This window comes from Ylistrum balloti, unplaced genomic scaffold (assembly GCF_031769215.1).
Source record: "Ylistrum balloti isolate Yb309-2 unplaced genomic scaffold, AGI_CSIRO_Ybal_v1 Utg370190, whole genome shotgun sequence".
Classification (NCBI taxonomy): domain Eukaryota; kingdom Metazoa; phylum Mollusca; class Bivalvia; order Pectinida; family Pectinidae; genus Ylistrum; species Ylistrum balloti.
In genome coordinates, this window is record NW_026782170.1 from 710,980 (window position 1) to 731,451 (window position 20,472).

At 32.8% G+C, this 20,472-nt stretch overlaps 1 protein-coding gene across 1 annotated transcript; it reads left to right on the forward strand.

Moving 5' to 3' along the window:
• Positions 1-533: 533 nt before the first annotated feature.
• On the forward strand, positions 534-20,444 carry LOC132551253 (general vesicular transport factor p115-like). Its single transcript, XM_060215367.1, has 23 exons — positions 534-626; positions 2,507-2,593; positions 2,786-2,850; positions 3,113-3,186; positions 4,117-4,223; positions 5,058-5,216; positions 6,160-6,280; positions 7,357-7,547; positions 8,270-8,345; positions 8,997-9,061; positions 9,335-9,423; positions 10,259-10,413; positions 11,097-11,302; positions 13,589-13,699; positions 14,032-14,153; positions 14,396-14,577; positions 14,914-15,032; positions 15,222-15,360; positions 15,536-15,651; positions 15,981-16,202; positions 16,650-16,808; positions 17,576-17,737; positions 17,861-20,444. The coding sequence occupies exons 1-23, from the start codon at positions 561-563 to the stop codon at positions 17,930-17,932; spliced, it is 2,865 nt and encodes a 954-aa protein (XP_060071350.1). The 5' UTR covers positions 534-560; the 3' UTR covers positions 17,933-20,444.
• Positions 20,445-20,472: the final 28 nt, after the last annotated feature.

Sequence of the window (20,472 nt, forward strand, 5' to 3'; positions counted from 1 at the left end):
AATCAAACCGGCTTTTTGCATCAGAAACCTTACCTAACCTGTTCACACCTTCAGGAACTGTTGTCTGCTTTATGATCCTACACCTGTTGTATGGGATATATCAGTGTGTATATTGTAGGGAAGGTATGATTTTTTTTCTCTGTAATTTAATTAGATTTATACAATATTAGATTACTAAATATACTAACTGTTACGTTTCCTATTTTGCGAATAAGTATTTTAATAATTCATCGTAATTACAATATCGTAACCTTTTTGATAAAAAGGTTGATTAAAATTAAATAATGACTGCTCTTTTACATCTTTTTATAAACTAATATTTTATCTGTAAAGAATTGCGATTCTGTTAATGAATAATACGAACAATTTTAATATTGTCATTTCTTGATTCCTGTATCATATTTAGTGTAGATTGTGGTAAATCATCTTTACATCACATTTTCTCAGCTATAGTAAATCCGGATATTAAATGTTGCTTAGGAAATTAGCATTGACCAGGAAATGCCACGTCCATAAGTTTGCGCAGGCGTACGAGCCGGAAGACACGACAGACGTCTGCGATGGAGTACTTCCGAAAATACCTTGGAGCACCACAAGAGGGTGGTCAACCCACGGGAGCTGAAACGGTTGGTGCTATTTAACAACAAACATAATGTAAAATAGATTATGTTGGTATATAGCTGGCATGTTGTCTACCATATGTCTGAAACTGCAGTGTAGGACCGGCCGGTAGACCCCCCCCCCAGCCACACTGTTTAGAGTATCGTACAGTCAGATGGTACTATACCTGTTGCAGATAACTTAGTATAGCACTGAGTAGGAATAGATGCATAATATAGAAACATACCATATGTATTACTCAATAGTATGTTTGCATATATGGATACCCATAACTGAAAACGCTAAGACAAGTGGAAAGATAGTCTGAAAGGATCCATCTATCCGCGATTTAGACTTTGTGGTGACAAGTCAAAAAATAAAATCAAAGCTAGATCAGAGTCTTTCGGAATAGTGGAAAAGGTGCTTTTGCTTCTCTCCTAGGGTTCTTGTAATCCCGTGTAAAGTTATAAACATTCAGTTCTACACAGTATCTTAATGATTGAACAAACATCAGAATTATGGGCTAATCACACGCATCACCAGAAATGATGCTTTTCAGTGTTTTACTTTTAAAAATCACCATCTTTCATTCCATGCCATAATTTCCTCATGGTGTAGGCCTCATAGATGCCGATATTGTTGATAAGTATTACACCCAACATCATGGTGACATTTTGGGTTCTTATGCACTTAGTGTTAAGTCACATGACAGGAATTTGGAGCAACACCAACATCTAAACCGTTCAAAAAGTACTGTCCATCTGTTTAGTTTTCATGATATGAATTTTAAAGGACAATTTAAACCAACCGGTGGGGGCAGGTTGTAGCAATATTTGCATGAAAACTGTTTTAGTTTCCAGATAGGCTTCAAAATTTTAAAAGAGCGGTAGTAACAAGTCAGAAGATGTAGCCATTCGTAGGAATCTTATGAAATTTGCTTCAAAAAGGCATGGAATGTTGTATGGATACTAGAAACATGCTATAAATTAAACTATACAACAACAAAACTCCTTACAATACTTAATATGTTGGTGATTATGAAAATTAAGCTCATACCAGACACAAGCATTTATGGGAAAGTATTGTACAATTTAATTGTGTATTCATACAATAATGATGAAAATAAGATTTGAGATATGATTATGCGAATCTTGTCAACCTGTTCATTAACAGCACACCATCAATAAAATATTGGGATGTCACCAATTCAATAACTTGTTAAATGTATACTGAATGAGACCACATGATATGCAAAAAGAACAGATTTTCATACTTTATTTTTTGTAATTTGTCTTAATGTCTTTATCTCATACGAAATGTGTGGCATGTAATATCTCACATATAATGCATGTTTACATTGATTCTAAATACATTTTATATTTTATTAGTCCACCATCCATGAATTGACATGTCCACAAATGATAAAATAGATAACAGTTGATATAGATTATAGTACTAGTGAATTTTGAGAGCAAAGTTTATCCACAAAATCAAGGGTTAATGACAATATGTATTTTTGAAAGTCCTAGAAATTTTAGCCCCACAAAAATGTATGATTTTACATTGGTTCTGAAATGGATAATGGTATAGCAAAAAGGGAAGGAAGACAGCAAACCAACAATTTTATAAATAATTGAAACAAAAAATATTACTGTTAAGTCAGATATTTTTGTTGGGCTCAAGAAATTTCATTCTGTGGACGCATAATTCCACAGATAACTATAGCTCAATAAAATTCCCCAGGAATATTTATGATATCATAGTATAGGGCCTATTTTTTGAGGGCTTTCCCAAACTATTTTGAGTGGTCAAACTGGACATTCAGAATAGACTTTGCACTCTGATGATATCCCATAGGGCCATTGCAACAAGGGTAATGTATATAAGATGAATTTCTAACTTTCAGGTTGAGAGGCTTGTAGACAGAGTTCAGTCATCCACACTACTAGATGACCGCAGAGATGCTGTTCGGGCTCTCAAAGCCATGTCTAAGGTAAAATGTTGTCTACCATTGTGGGTATCAAACCATTGAAAGCAACAGATATTTGTAATTCAGAAATGATGATTAAGATTTACACCCAATGTTCAAATGTAATTGTAAATGTTAATTGTTTCCATGAGTCAACATATAATGTATATGTATAAATGGTAGTTGAATGCTGATAATTTTTGATCTTTTTTTCAGAAATTCAGACTGGAGGTTGGTACACAAGGAATGGATATCCTGACCAAGACATTAGAAGCAGACAGGTACAATTAACTTCTTTGTATGTGTGCATTTGGTAAATCAAAAGTCATTCAATGATGTATACTCAACATGTCTTGTACAAGTTTTTGTAATATCTGAAGGCTTGATATGAAAGTGCTTATGCTTTATTAATGGACAGTGTTTCCATGGCAATGAATTTGCTTGGATGGAGTGATTAGTGAATGATACAATTTATTAGGTCTTTTTATGGATTTCTTTTACATGTATAGGATACATCTAATATATTATTATCTTTGATTTCAGAGGTGATGCAGAAATCACAGGCTATGCACTTGATGCTCTCTGCAATATTTTGTCTAATGAACCACTAGATGATGGTAAGTAATACTCACAGGAAAACATATGCAATTTTGTGGGCGTTAAAGTAATACACATTGAATTTTTATATGATGATTGGTGCTGGTTCAGTTTCTAGATTAAATGGTGTTGCAAGCAGTGGTGTCAGACCTGTAGCATAACCATTTTTATAACCAGCTTATTTTAAGGAAAGGCACATAACATTGTCTCTGGTCAACACTACATCATTTTGTCATAATTTGGTTTACCTTCTTTCTGCTATTATAAGTTGAAGTATAGTAAGTAGTTATTTAATAAGTAAGTTAGCTTTTCATTTGGTTTCATTCCACTAATATTTCTAAAGTTCTGAGCTTTGAACAGAAAAATTTTTCAGAAAATATCAATTTTCTCTTATTTTCATGGAGCTGGATGAGAACATTAAACTGAAACTTTAAAGTGAAGTTCTGTTATGATAAAATGCTGGTCAACACAATGTTTGGTACTATTTGCCTACTTTTATTTTCTTCAGAATTATGTGATTTGACATGTAATTGCCTTCTGGAATGTTGCAGGCCAGTTTTATATTTTGTTTAGATAGACATCTCTTTTTTCTAGAGTTATGATCCTTAGACCTTGGAAGTATCTATTAAGTTAAAACTCAATTTCAAGTGCTGGATTGGAATATTGAATTGAAATTGGATATATACAGTGCATTGTTTGTACCAGATCAACTATTAATCAATTTTGGTCAGCCAACACTTGACAGAGTCATTACTACATCTCAAGGCATTTGTGTTGTACTGATACATCTAGTTTTTGCTAATATTTTTTCTATGTGATATATTGATAGTTTTTTTTACATGAACTTGTTCAGATGATTTTAGAGAAACAAACCTATTTGTTGCTTTTATTTTATGCCAATTTCTTTGGGAAAGAGATCACTCTTGCTTTATCAAACATTTCCCTTTCAGATGAAGAAGAGATTCAGGAGAATGTTCCAGATGATCTTGGGAACCAGTTCACAGAAATATTTATAAAGAAAACAGATAATGTTCCATTACTGTTGTCACTGTTGGAGGTAAAATTTATGAAGACAAAATATTGATAACTTCAAAAAACCTGACACTGCGCATGGTGCTTTTCAGCAATCTAATCTATAAATCTTCCCTTCTGATTGTTTGCTGAAGTAAAACATTACTTAACTGACAATCACCCAATATTCTCCAATCAAAAATTGCTTGTTATCACTAATCAGAATTATTGTTGTCGCATGACATCAGAATTTGATGTGGTCTTTTTTTAGCCATTTTTTCTAATACTGGAGGAAAAGTGTCATTAATTAAGGAATGCTTAAATTTAAAAACTATTAGATGTAAAGGAACTTTGTATTTCACTTATGAAAGAAATTGATATAAACATTCATTTAATGTAAGATAAAAAGAATCCAACAGCATGTTTTATAAAAAAGAAAGCGGACAAATCTCATTAATGATAAGGGGAGCCAATGATTTTTCTTACCACGATTGTTATGAAGCATCTATGATCCTTCAAACCATGGAAACAATGTAAAAAGGAAATGTGGCTCTCTTAATACAATTTTACTTTTATAACTTTAATCCAATGATTGAGAGATTTTCTCAAGAGTGATTTCTGGTAAATAAATAGGGTGAAAATTGAAGGATAATTTTATGTTAACTTTTGATATTTTGTTTAAAAATATTATTATGTCCAAACCTTACTCAATAAAATAAAAAAAAATATTTCACTGATTTATCAAAGAATAAATATTTCAGTATAATTGATAATCACTCATGAAAGGTGATCTAATTTACTTGGTAAAATATTGAAGTATCAGAGTGATACAGACACTTCTGACCTCGTGTTAAGTGATGTTTGACTTTTCTTTCTGCAGGAGTATGATTTCCACATTCGTTGGCCAACTGTGCGACTACTTACAATTCTGTTGACCAACAAAGGCAAAGAATTACAAGAGATTATCCTAGTCAGTCCAATGGGAGTATCTAAACTGATGGACTTATTGTCAGACAGCAGAGAAATCATACGCAATGATGTTAGTTTTTTGTTTGTACTTAAATATCTTCAATTTAGTGTATAATGTATATAAATATGTCTGATTATTATAATATGTATAGGGTATTAATATTCATTGCAGTTTTGTAGTCACTAGCTGATCACATCTGTCCATAGAATCTTACATAGGGCAGCTTAAAGTCCTTACATTTTTTGAGAAATGAAGAAGAATTATATCATAATTGCTTTCTGGTCCTTCAAAATTATTAACTTGATCGATCCTAATTGTTAAAACACAATCTAGCAACAGAAAAACTAATGATTAGATCAACTAAATCAGAGATATGAGTTTGAATTACCATGTTAAAAAAATTGATAATGTGGTCAATGATAATTTAATTACGTAATCACTTAGTTTGTCCCTCAACTCTCCATTTCATAAGTTGTTTAAGAGGGGCAGTGATAGCTCAGTTGCTTAGAGAATAGGTCTCCATAACTTCAGGTGAAGATCTGAGGTACATGGTTCAATGTTCCCTTCCCATGATGTTCATGTTTCACTGGAAGCTGTGAAATGGACTGGTATTAGTGTTGAGGTTGGGTCCTTTGATAAGACATTTATCCTAATTGCTGTGGATGATCAGGCTTCCCTTACTGTATGTTATTCAGTTACATAGTCACAAGCTGATAGAAGACTTTGTCTCAAGACAACCAAAGCTGTTCAAGGGGCAGTAAACCCAGCAAATAGTCAAACAAATAACATATCACCTGTAAAATGTTCACAGATTAGGTTCTAGTCATATCTGTAATCAAATGATAATCAGCTAATACAGTTCTCTAATTGATCAATACTTTACTTCAAACACTATAATGTAAACAAGTGTAGCTTGATGAGGACAAAAGTTCAGTGGGCAACATTTACATGATTAAAAAAAAAAAAAAAGAAGTGAATGATTAACTTCAAACAATTTCTGTTGTTATTTTAGGCTCTTTTGCTGCTGATTCAGCTGACAAAGAACAATGCAAACTTGCAAAAGATTGTTGCTTTTGAAAATGCTTTCGAAAGACTGTTTGATGTTATTACAGAAGAAGGTGACAGTGATGGAGGTATGTTCTTTTCACACAGCTTTAGTTGTTTTTTTACCTGCTGTAACTTTACTTGTTGGGCATACAATTAAATTGGGTACTGTTTTTGACTAATGTATTGATTCTGGAATGATACAAAAAAGCTATTTAAGGTATTCTGAAGAACAATATATCCAGGTACTACTGTTTAAGTGCCATTAGTTATGTTTTGAGATTTAATTTTGTTATAATGCACATAACTAGGAAACCTAAAATCATTTTAATTGAACATTTTCAAAGAAAGTTTAGAAACTGTTTATAAATACAATTCGCTAGAGTTTCCCTTTTTTCACTACTTTTCATACATTCACATTATATAGCATTAGCTTGTCTAACTCTGTGTCTAAGTATCATTTGTCTCTACATGGATTTCCACTGCGTGACTTCGCTTATGTGACATGATTGATCATCTTCATCAGCTGGTACAATTGTATCATATATTCATTTGGTATTTCTGCAACTTCCCTTCGGTCAAAGAACTGATGTGCTGAATCACTGATTTATGGGTTTCTGGAACTAAATTCAGCAATGTTCATGTGATCTTTGAATTTGGCTGAGAGATGCAATTTTAGGTTGATAGCATATATTGGCTATTGTTTTTTATGCTTAGACTTAATATATTGAATGTATCAAAAAAACTTTCACATTTCACATATCGAAATGGGAAAATAATGACCTGAAATTTTTATACTGAGTATCTTACAGTTTTATGAATAGTTTTCAGACTGAACATGTGATAAGTTATATATTGTTAACAAAGCACATTGGCCCTCATCTCAAGTTGCAACACACATACATATATTAATATAATAAATCAGTATGTCTTCTACTTCTTGTCAATTAAACTTTATATTGTTGGATGCTTCCAAATTTTAATGCCTCACCAATTTTTTTAACAATTGAGTGTTATATGGAATAGGGACAGCCACAATATTAGTGTCATAAAACAACATACAGATCTGATTGCAGAATGAAAGAACATCATTATTCAAATATCAAATTTTATACTTTCTATGATTTAATTTCAGATATTGCTTAAACAATTTTTTTTATTACAGGTATTGTAGTAGAAGACTGTCTGATATTGCTGTTGAATCTACTCAAGAATAATGCATCAAACCAGAATTTCTTTCGTGAGAGCAGTTACATACAGAGATTGTCTCCTTTTTTCAATTTAAAGTCTGACCAGCAAACATCCCAACCTGGTTGGTCGGCACAAAAAGTCACTAATATACACAAAATGTTACAGGTAAGCACCAAAACGTCACCAACATAACAAAATATTTTAGAACATTTTCTTTATGTTAGTAATGTCAGTAGAATAGAAGTTCTTATAACACAACCAGAAGAAGACACTAACACTCAAATCTTCTACTGGTTGTGTTACAAGAACTTCTATTCTACTATCATAACAAAATGTTATAGGTGCTTTTTAGGTCACCTGAGACAAGTCTGATGGGATCAAAAAAGATAAAGTTGATTGGATTTAAAAAGAATTATACTCATCATACTCTATTATACTCAAGACCAAGATATGTCAGAATGAAATACTCTTCAAAAATGGAAGGGGTTTGAGAGGCATTATCGAAATCCTAATTTTCTTGACCCCTCTGGGGAGATCATGGTTAAGTTTCCCCTATAGTTTGTGATAAGTAAATGTATTTTTGAGCTTGAGTTATTTTCTCATTTCCAGTGGAAACAATTTAAAATATGGTTAGAATTTTCAACATTGTATGGCAGTTGATATTATATGTACATTTAACATTTGAATTATATGTACACTGGAGTTATCTTACCTTTGTTTACAAATTGATTTCTATGGCAAGTTACAAAAACAAAAATGATGGTTTTTACAAAACTTGTGTGTCTTTTGTCGCCCTTCAGCCTCTTGTTATCATAAGATTGTATTTTTTTACTGAAGATAAATATTAGAACATGTTTGAATTTCTTTGATTTATAATTTTTTTTCAGTTGGTTCGTACTTTAGTGTCTCCTAACAGTCCACAACAACAGATGTCATCATGTCAACGGTCAATGTTTCAGTGTGGTAAGGAATGTTGTATTACACATTCAAATGAAATTCTGGATGCTTAAATATCAATCTAGATATCTTGAGACGGAGAAAATTATTTAGCGATTAAATTTTATTTTGTGTCGCCTACAATTATACTCATGTCCTAAAAATTGGATAGTAATGTTAAAATGAATAACAACAAAATGCATAACCCAAAACCTGTAAGAGGTATCAACATAAGACTTCATAGGTAGATAGATCTCAACAAGGAGAAGTGCATTGCACCAGCACAATCACCCTCTTTTGCATAATTTAGGTGTTATTGCCCTTTGTTAATTTTCATACTTAAATTTTGTCTAGAGCATTACACTAAAACTGTTAAGAGGTATCATCATGAAACTGTATAGGTAGACAGATCTCGATGAGAAGGTGGGCAATGCACAAGAATCATAACTCTTTTGTTATTTTTCATACATAAATTTTGTCCCATTCGGAGAGCATAACCCATCTGACAGCCTTTGAAAATAAATCATTAAAGAATGTCATCGGAAAAAGTTGTATTCCACTATTTATTTAGACTTGCATTGATAATAGGAGAGTCTTCAAGGGTTTTAAATGTATTATTGCTGAAGGTATAATAACTGAATAAAAAATTGAAATCTTGCCTGATATAATCTGTTACAGGCTTAGTACAACAGTTATGTACCATACTGATGGCTAGTGGTGTGCCTGCAGATGTCCTCACAGAGGTATGTACAGCTAATGGTCTTCGTTATATCCATCATAAGTCTTCTGTGCCTTGGTGGTAACTTTGATACTCAATTTGATTTAATATTCTATCGCATTAATGTGTTAACAATTTCCATGTCCTTATTACATCACTTATTTGATTTTGTAAACAGAGTTTGAGAATAGGAATTGAACTTTATATACATCTTAATATAGAAAGACTTTATCACATACTTTGCAAATAATACTTTGCATATAATTGTACATTTGTTTCACTATTTGTCTTACTTAAGACCATTAACACTGTGGCAGAGGTGATCAGAGGCAACCCACAAAATCAAGAGTATTTCGCTTCTGTGATGGCTCCGTCCAACCCTCCCAGGTATTTGTCAGAACTAGAGTATATGTTACTTTGACAAAGATACATAACTGTCACAGTAATATATAGCTAGTATTTTTAAAATGATTGTTTAAAAACAGCATAATCTTATGAGAAAATTTTGTTTTTATTTTCATCATACATATAATTGATAGTCATACAATACACTATAACATTGTAGTATCAATATTTCAGCTTTGGTGTAGCATTTGGTACTAAGTTTAAGAAGTTTAATTGAATAAGTGAAAATGTTGAAAATACCCTGCTTCTTAACTGAGTTGATTAAATGAATAGTAATTCATTATGAAAATGTTTTATCAGAGTATGTGTAATAGTATTACATTTAGATATATAATTTGTATGCTTGTGCATTTAAGTTCATCTTATAAGTTTATCTTAATGATCCTTACTATATTTTTCAACAACATAATTTAGGATAACATGTGGTAATCTGAAAGAAAGAAAGTCAGAATATGAACTAGTTTCTAGTAGACACTGACTAGATCTGCATCCTGGTTTTAGATGCTAAGAAAATGGACCACAGTAATATTTTTACTTTGGCTCAACAAAGTGATACTTTACTTATCAACTGTCTTAAAATATTGATCGCATGATCCTGTGAGCACTCACACTCAGTTTTGTTTTTCAATCGATATGATGTATTGGTTAAATCAGTGATTGAGTTACTTCTGTAAAGTTTTCAGTTGTCTGCGTATACTAGAACTTGAACTAGCAGCTTTCACCCTTCAAGGGGCTCTTTAGGTTTTATCTGTATATTTATATTGTTCACAGGATAAAAATGATGCAAAATCCTTGCATTGCTAATTGTATATTTCAGACCAGCCATTGTGGTACTGTTGATGTCAATGGTAAATGAGAAGCAGCCTTTCACACTGAGATGTGCTGTCCTCTACTGTTTCCAGTCTTTCCTCTACAGGAATGAGATCGGACAGTCTCAGATAGTCCAGACACTCCTACCCACATCATCTGATGGTAACCCTTTTTGGCTTACCTGTTTAAAAGTCTACTGACGTTACTGGTATTGCCATTGTCATGGTACAGCATCTGCCCATCAGTCCCTCCACGTGTCAACTTTTTTCTTTGAATTACATTTTCCAATAGGCCTAGAGTGGAAGTATTGAGTCAGTAGCTTGTAGAGATTAAAGGTTTTCAGGTATTTTTTTTTTTAATTTAATTACCTTGGATGATCAGGCGGTGCAGTGGAAACACACCAACCTTTCATCTAGATAAAAATGTCATGCCACTAGCATATTGCCATACAAGGTTAACATGTTGCATACTGAAGTAAATGTAGAATTTATTCAAGTAACATCTTTTAACAAAGGACTTTTTGTTACCATTCCCATATCACAGTAGTTGAATATTTCAGTGGAACAATGATTGCTAATTTGTTATTGAAACAGTTACCTCGATTTCTGCTCTAGGATGTCAATAAACACAAATTTGTATAAGAAGTAAAATTATTCAGAAGTGTGTGAAGATTCATTACAATAGATTAAGAAACACACTGACAACTATTCTGAAGAGATAATAAAGAAAACAAATTAAGATGGAGGAGAGAAAAATGGTAATGCAATGCACTTTATGAATATAATTAATATGATTTTCAGGAAAATGCTGCAGTTTATCTTAGAACACTTCTGTGATCATTGCAGCAAATACAATATCTGCCGGCCAGTTACTTTGTGGAGGGCTTTTCAGTGCTGATTGCCTGTCAAACTGGTTTGCTGCTGTAGCCCTGTTACATGCCATTATGGAAAACCCAACGCAGAAGGAGCAACTCCTACGAGTCCAGCTAGCTACCAGCCTTGGTAGTCCTCCTGTCTCGCTGCTGCAGCAGTGTTGCAACATATTGTCACAGGTACCTTCTTCTGACAGGAATCTTTCACACCATAAAAGTATTTTCAATGTATTTGCTATTTTCTTTATGTTCTTAACAATAGTATTTTTGTCTGTCTTACTTTCAACCTTTTTCCAACTTTATTAATACTTTTTTGACTAAATTTACTATTTGTTTGTGAAAAATAAAAATACAAAGAACCATGATATTATGGTCATTGTGTTACAGTTTTAGTTAGTACACACTTTGAAAATTGAGATGTGTTTTAGTCAGTACAAATATTGAAAATTGAGATGTGTTTTAGTCAGTACAAATATTGAAAAGTGAGATGAGTTTTAGTAAGTACAAACTTTGAAATTGAGATGAAGAAATGTTTGTACCATACTGTAAGGGACAAGCACTTTTAGATGGCGATTTCTGATTCATGAGTGACATCTTTTTGTTTTTTCTTTTTGTTCTTGTTTTTGATAGTCATAAGTACTGGAAACAATATTATTTCCTCTGGTACTCTTGACAAAGGACAAAAGGGATTGAAAGTAATGTTGATACAAAAGGCATGAAAAAGAAGGCTGAGGGAGGAAATTAAATCAGACAAAAATATTTTTGAGTGCAGTTTATTATGTTCCAATCTCACTAATATAAATCCTTTTAACTCATAGTTTACAACATTTTTACTGACCCTTGTATGATTTCCGTCCTTTTTCTTCTGTTCTCTCTCAAATTTCTCTCATAGAATGTTTTGTTTTGTTTGGCATGATCTTAATAGTCTTTTTGTTCCATTATGAAATTTGTGTTTTATACTGGCCAGCTAGAGTGTATAGCTTATGACCATCCCTTGTGTATGTAATTAACACAGGAAGATGCTATGTCCGCTGATGTGAGTATCTTACTGTACTATATTTCCCCAGGCTTTTGGACACATGCGTAGTTTATTAACAATTGCTTAGTTTGTGTTGTTTGATCCACATCTTTGTTGTGCTGTTGTAATACTATCTGTCATCACGCATGATTCCCTCTCAAAAAAAAAACTATTGCATTTGGTAATTTAACAAAAAGGTGTTATTATGGTATAAAAATTCTACAGAAAAATAGATTAAAGCCAGGACGTCCTAAGGTCTTGTCCACATCATCCATATCAGAACAAAGTCTGTCCTTTTTAATGACTTTCTCACTGTTAACAAAGGAGCTATATGTTATTATTTCTTCGTGACTGAAGAGTCTGAGTGTCAGGGCTGTAGGGACAAAGTCATGGTCACTAGCTATTTTAAGAAAAATATTTCAGCACTCTAGTGACTTTATTTGTTGAGGTGCTTTGATCAAACTTCACATTATTCTAAAGAATCATAATATCTCACACAAGGTTGATTTTCAGGATTGTAGGGTCAAGGTCAAAATCACCATTACTATTTTTAGACAATTGTTGTCAAGACTTGAATGGTTCCATTTCAGGCCAACGGTGAACCATGTTTGTATCATTTGCAATGCTGTATCTTTACAGCAGGAAGAACAGGCACTTTTCTACTATATCACAACTTAAACCCTTTCCAAGCATTTTCGCATGTTTCCTGCATCTCCTATTTACAGAACTGAATCTCTTCTTTCCCTGTCTAAACCTTTTTTATTTCTAAATTGTAAATACTGCATGACAATGGAAAAATCAATTGAATTGATACAATGCCATAAATAAAGTTATTTCAATAAGGCATTGGTGGACAAGATCTACAAATGTTTGATTGCTATCGGCAAAGGAGTTTTACCTTTTGTTTCAAACTACAAATGACAAATATAGTGATTTAACAATGATAAAAAACCTATTGAGAATTACAAATATGAAACTTTCATCTCTGAAAATTTAGATGCATTGTATTCAACAATTATTGTATGTATTTAATTTTTCTATATGTTAGAATGTATGTCTATGTTGTGGATTGTTTGTACCTGTGTTGGTTGTTTGTATTTGTGTTTATGTAGGTTGTGTATGGTTGGGACTGTTTGTCTTCATTGTGGGCTGATAAAGACCAGTTTATGCCTGTAGTTTTGACCCAATTTTTGTCTGTGCCCATAGTTTATGACCAGATAATGAAAGTAGTTTTGACCAACTAATGACTGCCTGTAGTTTGTGGTCAGATGTTGCCTGGTTTTGCCTGTAGTTTTGACCATATAATGGTTCTTTGGACCCTAAGCTTGTGGCTGATATTGACTGGATTGTGTCTGTAATTTGATCAAATGATGGCTGTCTGTAGTTTGTGGCAGGATTTATGTTTATGCTTGTACTAGTTAGATGATGACTTGATTGTATACTTACAGGGTGGTAAGATCCAGACCAGGGTAGGACTACTGATGCTGATGTGTGGATGGATGTCTAGCTGTCCAATAGTTGTGGCCCACTTCCTCACAAACACAGCCAACATACCATTTGTATCCTTGAAATAGACCTTAGTTCTCTACAGTATATCACATTACAATTTCAAGTAATGTGATAAGAAACCATTTCTCTACTGTAACAAACCTTTCAGATCTGAAATAGATATTCTTCTGGCAAAATGTTAATAACAAACTAAAGGAAACTAAAAAGGATTATTAAATCTCAGGATAAATATAAAACATGCTTTGATTGTTTGCTAAAACATCCCTATAAACACGCAAACTTAACTATATTTTCCTCCAATTTTATTTTTAAAAAGTACAAAATACCCTAACCAATTTCTGTGTATTGTTGCTTTTTGTGTTTTTCTTAACACCATCCAAAGCTGATAACCCAGGTGTCTGCATCAGAGAGTGACGAGAATGAAACTCTGGTCCAGGGATTATGCTCATTTTTACTTGGAATATGTGTCCTTGATAATGATGATCAAAACGAAACATTTAATAGGTTAGTTTTCTTCATAGTCAGACAGAAATGCAGTCGTCTAGACAAAATATTTGTATAATTTTGTTTTATTATTAATCTTTTATCATATCAAAGTTGTTAGACAGCAAAGACTTTGTTTTGTGTCCATTTACATCATAATTCTGAACTATTGTCTTTCAATCATCAAGAGAAAAATTGAAATTAACCTTTTGAGGTAAGATGTTTGATTAATCATTCCATTTATGTTTGATTTTAATTTTCAGAGCATCTTTACGACAAATAATAGAGAAAAGAATAGGTTTAGAATCCTTTTCTGACAAGTTAACACAGATACCAAAGAATGAGAGCTATACAAATGCAGCTAAAAAACCCAATTTCACTTACAAACATCCCAGTGAGGTGGTGTTTGATTTTGAATTTACAAGAATATTTAAAACTCTAGAAGGTAAGTTTCCTTGCATGGATAACTGTTAACCTTTAAATAAGAATCAATAGTTCACTTTAAATTGAATGTTATTGGTCCTCTGAGATAGTAAAATATTTACTAAACCAAGTTTGCAGATTTTTGCAATATGAATAAAAAGCATACTAGGTGTTATTGATATTGAGTCCACTGTATTAATTTCCTGGTAATATAATGCCATTTTTGGGTAATTGCATATCATGGTGTAGTTTTTATATCAAAATAATTATGTGCATGTGTAGTACTTTAGTGTAGTGAAATATTTCATTAAGAATTATTGGAATAAGATTTTTAACACACTTTAATATTTATTTTCAGTTGACATTTTGAATACGGTCTCACCAAATGCTAATGCTGCAGAACACAAACAGAAAATTGCTAATTTACAGGAGCATGAAAAGGTGGTCAACCAATACAAGGAACTTATTCAAGAACAGGTAAAAATGTCTCTTTTATACTGGTATATTCAGCAATTTCAGCATTATTGACACAAAAAGGATGGCAGAGATAATAATGTAAACGCATTTTATAAGCAAATATTTTTTTGTTGAAGTTCTAAGCATTGATTTGTGACATATCAGATAGTCACTTGACTGACCTTATATGCCAATATCTGTATGCTTTAGGACACACAGTTAAAAAGTGTGACCCAGGAGTTGGACCTGTTGCGTTCACAAAACATCTCGTCCACAAGCAATTTAAGTGAACTACGGGAACAGGTGCAACAACTTAAGGATCAGAATGCACTTCTGAAAGCACAGAAAGGTACCTAGTAAACAGACATCTTATTTAATTTTCAAATGGTCAATCAAAACAGAAGAGAAGTCGATTCTAACATGTATATTCATATTAAACACCAGAAGTAAAAGAAATTCTGATTTTGCATGTTTTCATATATCTAATGTATCATCTTGTAAATCCATGTGTTGTTTCTTTAAAGGTTCTCAAGGAGCAGTGCTAGATACAAAGAAAGATGATGACCTGAGAAATCTTCAAGAAGAATTGGAAAGGTTAAAGCTATATGTATCAGAAAAAGAAACAGCAATGGAGAAATTGGTAATGAAAGTAATGAAAGAACCTGTCTAAATATGATAGTCTTTCAAATTCCAGCTTCCCCATCTCTTTGATGGCTAAAATTGTATACACTGAAACCAGCCATACCAAGACTCTCTTATCACCAACTCCAGCCGTTCATAAATAATCACAAAAAATTACATACAATGTACTATATGCATTAAAGCCTGATCCTTAAAATGGGATAAGTCTTGCTGATATTCAGCTTTGTGTAAAATATTATTTTTTAAACTGAATGATTGACATTGTTATGTATGGAAGGGAGATCATAAGTCTTTTTTAAACTGATTGATTCACATTGTTATGTTTAGAAGGGAGATCTGACGGTGTCAGAGGCTAAGGTGTTGGCATATCAGACAGCAGGGGAGGAGGACAAGGAGAACAACCCTAGTGAAGTTGCTGTGTTACAAGCAACAGTTAATAGAATCAAGTGTGACCTCCAGGAAGCTCAACATATAGTGACTGAGAGGGATGCTGAAGTCTCACGACTCGCTACACTACACACTGAAGCACAGAAACAGATAGAATATCTGGTAAATTTATGTATATATGTATATTTGAGTTGACTGTCACTGACTCACTGGTTTACATTCCACAAAGGGACATGGCTCTTTGTAGTCTAGAGATGTGAACCTAGAAGGAATGCTGGACATACTGAAATATGCCTCTCATCTTAAAATTTCTGAGAGATGGTTTTACCCAGAATGTGAATTATTACTAGCAATTTAAAGGTATACAAGGACTGTATATATAGACTTTATCTAGTAAATGGTAAACAAACTGGCAGTTGAAATTGATCATGTCCCTAACATCTTTGGATAAAGCTTGATCTTACTATCTGTGAACAAGAGTAGGTAGAGATCATGTAGACCTTGTTTTGTTGCCTGTAAACTGCGGTATACAGAGGTAGCCCAGGTGCATGTTAGATGTGTGACAATGTTATCTGGTTAAAATTATACAAAGATTTGTTTTTATTATAGAATCAAGTCAAAAATGAAAATTCAAGTCAAGCAGCTGGAGGAGGAGATTCAGTATTATTACAGGAAGAAATTCAAAAACTTTCAAGTGAAAAGTCAACTTTACAGGAAAGACTGACAAAGGCCAATGAAGACAATTTGAACCTTATAGACAAAGCTAATGTGAGTACTTGACCTGTTACAGTTCTGTTTTACATACACAGGTAATCTAGACACATGTCTATTTAGATGACTAGTTAAAGGGAAATGTTCTTTAGATACAGCTAGTATGTGGCTACTTCACAATAATATCTATTCCATGAAAGGATCCAAGAATGAAAGAAGTTCTATGCATGGTTGGTACTCTATTTTGGTAGAGGAATAATCCTAAGGTGATATGACACTGAATAACAGTGATTATCCATTACATATGTCAAACATTAATATTTGTTTATCCCTAACTCAATAAAGCTGGCAGGGGATATTGTAATGGGCTCCATCTGGGAAACTAGAAGTAGAACAGGACTTGTACTTGCATTTGACCTACATTTTATGCTCCAGTGAATTAGTTAGAATCTTTACAATAAAAATTGCAAAGTCCATATGTGGGAAACTATTAAGAGCTTTAGGTTTTACATTCGCCTGAATGATTCAGGAGGTTGTTCAACAGAATTGCAGCACCATTTCTTGATGCATTTGTAAATAAAAAGATTATTTTTATATGAGGTACAGTTCCCAGAATGGAGATTGGAAATATTGGTGCCTTCAGGTTAGTTTTAACAAATACCAGATAGTTGATTAAAAACTGTGGTTGATACCAGATTCTGGAACAAAGGTTGTGTATCATTAGGGGCTATCTATAATCTTCTGTTAAGTTTTTTTTTTGCACAGTGCCTCTTGCATCAAATAGAGATGATTAAGTGCAATTTGTTTATTTGAAATTTTTTCAGAAAGCTCAAGAGGAGACTAAACAAGTTATAAAAGAAAAGAATGAGGTTGCAGAAGAATTGGATAATCTTAAAAGAGAACAGGAAGATTTGTTAGTTTTACTGGCAGACCAGGACACCAAAATAGACACATACAAGACCAGGTTAAAAGCACTCGGGGAACAGGTGAGATCTAAATCTACACCAATATAAAGCATTTTCATAATTGAACATAATGAACATAGTCAGTCAACATAGTTTTAAATCATGGGGAAATGCAGACTATGACTGATCTTATTTCTGTTTCAGGTGGAAGAGGATGATGATGATGATGATGATGATGATTTAGGTGATGATGATTTAGATGAAGATGAGGACTGAGAAATAAAGCATGCCAGATTGTGGAGTTAGAATGCTCAGTGCCTTGAGTACTGCAATAAAATCCTGTGATACAGATAATTGAATTCTAGAGACATTGTTCAGGGAGAAAACCCTGTGGAACGGATAATTTAATTCTAGACATTGATCTTGGATAAAACCTTGGCAGAAGCATCCTAGATGGTTTGGGTATCAGTTTGTGCACCAGAGAGTTGACTTCCTTTTGTTAGATGCTTGAATGTAGGCATTTCTAGAGTAAGAAGAATGACACTAATGTATTCTGTGTAGCTTAAGAAAGTTCTAATTACTGAAATTTCTTTTACAGTCAATTTTTTGTTCAATCTGATTAAGACAGTTACAAGTCCATGTCCATGTAAATATTAATTATTACATGACTGTATCATGGGCAGGAAGTTAAGTGCCAAATCATGGTTTTGTAATGTTTATCTTGGCATAAATTTTGGCAAATTACATTTTGAAAACAATGAGATGAATAGTACATGTACTTGGAATTGTGAGATTTTTGTGCAATGTTTCATTTTGCTTTTTTAACTGTTGTGAATTCCTTTCTTTTGTAAGTCAGGTAATTTTGTTTCAATTTCAATGAAAAATAAAAGTCTTCATTCTGAGATTAAATTCCATCCCAGTAATTAATGGTCTATTAGCATTCCAAAAAGTACAGATCAAGTAAAGCATTCACCAAAACCATTTTTGATTATAACATTTTACTCCCAGTATATGTACCATAGAAACAATAGAAAGGAATACCACTGAACATAAAGACCTTTCCTGTTTTGAGATTTCAATATCATTTTTTTTTAACTTTCATGTTTGTGTTTGTGACTATCAAACCAGTGTGATTTATGACCTTGTGCACATTATAACTGAACAACGATAGGCAGCATCTCAGAGAAATGTGTTGTTTATTTATTACCACTGATTGATGCTGTGTTGTTGAGCTTTAGGAAGAATGGGAAATTTTTTTATGTGGAAGTGAATGTTAGAAAATTAACATGAAATGTGAAGGTTAGGAAAACTACCAATAGTATTACATGGTATATGATCCCTGCTTCTTCTCTATACAATATACTCTGATTAAATCTCACTGTCAAGTTAGATTTTTTTACCCGACAAAAAAACTAGACTGATCTGAAAACCTGCTAATGGATCAGCATGTAACATCTGAAATGTATTTTTTAAAAACTGTATAAGGATTTGAAGAAGTCTATTGTAACATTATATTTCAGTACATGCAGGTTTTACATGTGGTAAATTGTTTTCAGCTAAGATCCGATCAGGTTTGCAGTATTTCTCCATTTAAATTATGGTTAGAGATTTGCTTCACACATGGACAAATATTCAGTTGTCCATGAGAGATATGCTGTTCTGTGTTTGTATGGTACAATATTATGTATCTGGGAGAGATATGCTGATCTTAGTGTTTTGTAATGGTATATCTAACCTTACCAAATGTTGCATAATTATGAATATCAGTTATAGTGTATGACACAAGTGCTATTTGTGTTGGCTGTGAGGAGATTCTTATGTGCTGTGCTTTAGAATCAGAGACAATTGCCCTATTATACTTTGTATTAGAGTATCTTACCCCAAGAAGTTCCCAGCTTCAGTCATATTAAGATGGTAGCCTCCGTGTATGTATGTATGGAATGTCAGTGATGAAAAAGCACCAGTGTGTTAAGTGTAGTTGCTTCATTTTTAAATCTATCATGTACATACTATCCAATAGCAGCACCTGTAAAGTGTATAGAAAGAGGAAAGATTTTGAAAGCATTGTCTACATATATGAAGTCAGAGGGGGCTGAAGTTGTCGTTTTTGTTTCCTTTCCTCGTATTAAATTCACTCATAATTCTTTTCATCCCTTGTCATAGGGATATTCCAGATATAACGAAAAAAGAGAATTTTCATAACCTCACTTCCTGATTTGTTTTTCCTGTGAATTCATATACTTTAAGTTAGTCATTTCCAGAACTCACTTAATCTTATCTTGACATTCGTTTCATTTCTGTATTTGTAGAACCTTCTGCTCTTTCTACCTCATCCCCTTAATATTTCTATCTGATGTGACTCTAAGTAACTACATCTGTCATCAATTTGGTCATATTACAACAAAGAGCAGGGGAGTATCATGCAAGATGTTATAAGGAGCACTTTCATCTGTGTTATTGTGAAGAGAACAATAACAGGAACTCATTTTTCAGGAAGTGTAATTTTAAAGAACTTCAACATAATATCTATCTATAAATCATATCAATAATATAGCCATTACATGTATAATTGTGGGAAGATACATAAATGGATGAACAAATTGAAAAAGGTGTGAATGGTTCTGTTGTTTAAGCCAGTTTTATTACTGATAGACATGAGGGGGTTTGTTTTGTTTTAATGCACAGATCATAGAGTTAATTTTAAAATAATGTCTTGTGTATATCATTATATTTACCTATACAACGGTTGTTGAAAACATGATATAAATAAAATTTATTACCTAAGGTATGTTTAACTTTGTTTTGTTGTTGATCCT